This window comes from Cicer arietinum, unplaced genomic scaffold (genome assembly GCF_000331145.2).
Source record: "Cicer arietinum cultivar CDC Frontier isolate Library 1 unplaced genomic scaffold, Cicar.CDCFrontier_v2.0 Ca_scaffold_5739_v2.0, whole genome shotgun sequence".
NCBI classification, from domain to species: Eukaryota; Viridiplantae; Streptophyta; class Magnoliopsida; order Fabales; family Fabaceae; genus Cicer; species Cicer arietinum.
Genome location: NW_027339386.1, coordinates 1 through 2,197, shown reverse-complemented (window position 1 = coordinate 2,197; position 2,197 = coordinate 1). Strand labels below are relative to the sequence as shown.

General features: G+C 23.5%; 1 protein-coding gene across 1 annotated transcript; it reads right to left on the bottom strand.

The window, feature by feature from the left end:
* Positions 1-1,693: 1,693 nt before the first annotated feature.
* On the bottom strand, positions 1,694-2,197 carry LOC101511433 (late embryogenesis abundant protein 2-like; the record flags this gene model as incomplete). The annotated part of the gene is given in 1 exon segment (NM_001309650.1): positions 1,694-2,197. A coding segment is annotated over 1 exon segment (322 nt), but the record flags the coding sequence as incomplete, so codon positions are not given.

The following is a 2,197-nucleotide window of genomic DNA, read 5'->3' as shown; positions in this document are numbered from 1 at the left end:
TTCTCTCTTGTAATAATCCATGTATTTCAATTATGAGTGTGTACAAGAAAAATATAATTTTTAGCGTTTGGATTTAGATATTAAAATTTACGATTTGAAGATGAAAAAATTGGGTTTGAAGAAGAAGATTGTTAAATTTTTATTAAAAAAATTTGGGAGTTCAAGATAAAAATATTTGAGTTTTTATTATTTAAAATTGATTTATTAATTAATTAATTAGTTTTAAGTTTTTATGATTAATTGAGTTAATAAAATGAATTTTAATTTTAAATATTAAATATTGTCTAGTCAACAACAATCATGTGCCGCTTCATCTAAAAGTAGTCATGTCCCAATTTTTTACTGAAAAAGATTTACAAAATATCTTTTTAAAACTTGTTACAATTTACAAGAGTATAAATTAAATAAATAAAAAAATTACCGTGACTAAAATTAAAATAAAACATATTTGCAAGTATAAAAAATATATTTAAATCAATATTATTTAAGTATCTTGTAATTTTATGGCACATTATTTTGTTTAGTCACTGAATTCATTATTAAATGAGTCATATGTACTTCACAAATAAATTTCTCAGTAACATAAAATTTTTATAATAAATTTACGAATAAACTTTTATCCTACAAAAGTTGTCCTTATGTTGAAATATATTGAGATTAAATTCTAATGAAATTCTTATTATTATAGTCAATATATAAAATTCTCGATTAAATATTAATGTCATTCAAAGTCTGTCAAAATTTAAATAACAAGTAAATCTTGTCTTTTTTCTTAAGAAAATAATAGAAAATTATTTTTAAAATTTTAACAATACAATACATTCACATATCATTTAACATAAAAAAAGAAAAAGAAAAAAAAAACCAAACAATTTTTCATAAACCAATTAGCAACTTAAACACAATTACAATAAATTTTGGAAATGAATATACAATGTATACAGATGAAAATAAACAATATAATACACAAATAGACAAAAAGCTCTAATTTTATATAAAATTAGAGATTTTGTGTGATAATTTCATCAAGCTCAAGATGTTTTAGAGTTTAGTGCAATTCTATCTTAAATATTTTGATATTTAATAGTTTAAATATTTATTATTAAAAAATTTATATAATAAAAATTATACATACTTTTTTTTAAAAAAAATTCAAAAATAATATTTTAAAAAAAACTTGTTAAAAAAGTTTTTAATTTTAATTAATTTTAAAATTTTGTGATTGAAAAATAATTGTAACAATCACTTGAAATACAATATTTTAAAAAAAATCCATTCGAAATTTTATTTTAAAAAGAATTGTAACAATAAATTATAAACTATGATTTTTTTTATATAAATCGTAATAAACGGAGCCATTTTATTGCCATTAATAAAATGCTATAAACAATTTTATGTTTAAAAAAAACTTCATTTAAAACAGAGTGATTCCATATTTTTTGGGCACAGATCCAATGTTTTAGTAGAAACTTAGTAATAAGAGCTTACAATAGCTTAATATTGTAAATTCAAAACCATGATTCACATCAAATTATGTATAGAAGATTCACTATACTTAATAATAATTTCTATTACTTCAATTTTTATGTTTTTAAAAATTGTGTTGCACAAAAACATAAATTTAACAAAGTAAACTTCTGATGCTATGATGAATGAAGGATAATTATAGCATTATTACAACAAGGTTCAGACGTAAAAGAAAACAGAGTTCAATACTTCAAACTACAAAATAGGATAGTACAATACATAATACATTTTAATCCCTCTAACTTCAATATATGAAATATAGCGCAACTTATTTAAAAAAAGTGCGTTGAATAAAAACCAAATTACGACATTATTATTGAATTGAAATCTAGCATTCAGCTTATAATCTCAATGACGATTGGTTGGGAAATGGTCTTTGTCTTGATCATCATTTGTCATTCCAAATGTCTGTTTCACAGCATCAGTTGCACCTTGGGCCATACCCTTAACCTTTTCTCCAGTCTGCTGCAAAAACCCAGCTGAATTGTCTTTTCCTGATTGGGCCGTTTCCTTAGTGGACTGGCCCATTTCTGACCCCTTTTCTTTTGCTCGACCAGTTGTGTCTTGGGCTTTTTCTTTTGTTGCCTGGGTTGTCTGTTGGGTCTTATCCTTTGCTGCTTGGGCTGTTTGTTGGGTCTTTTCCTTTGCAGCTTGGGCTGTCTGACTGGTT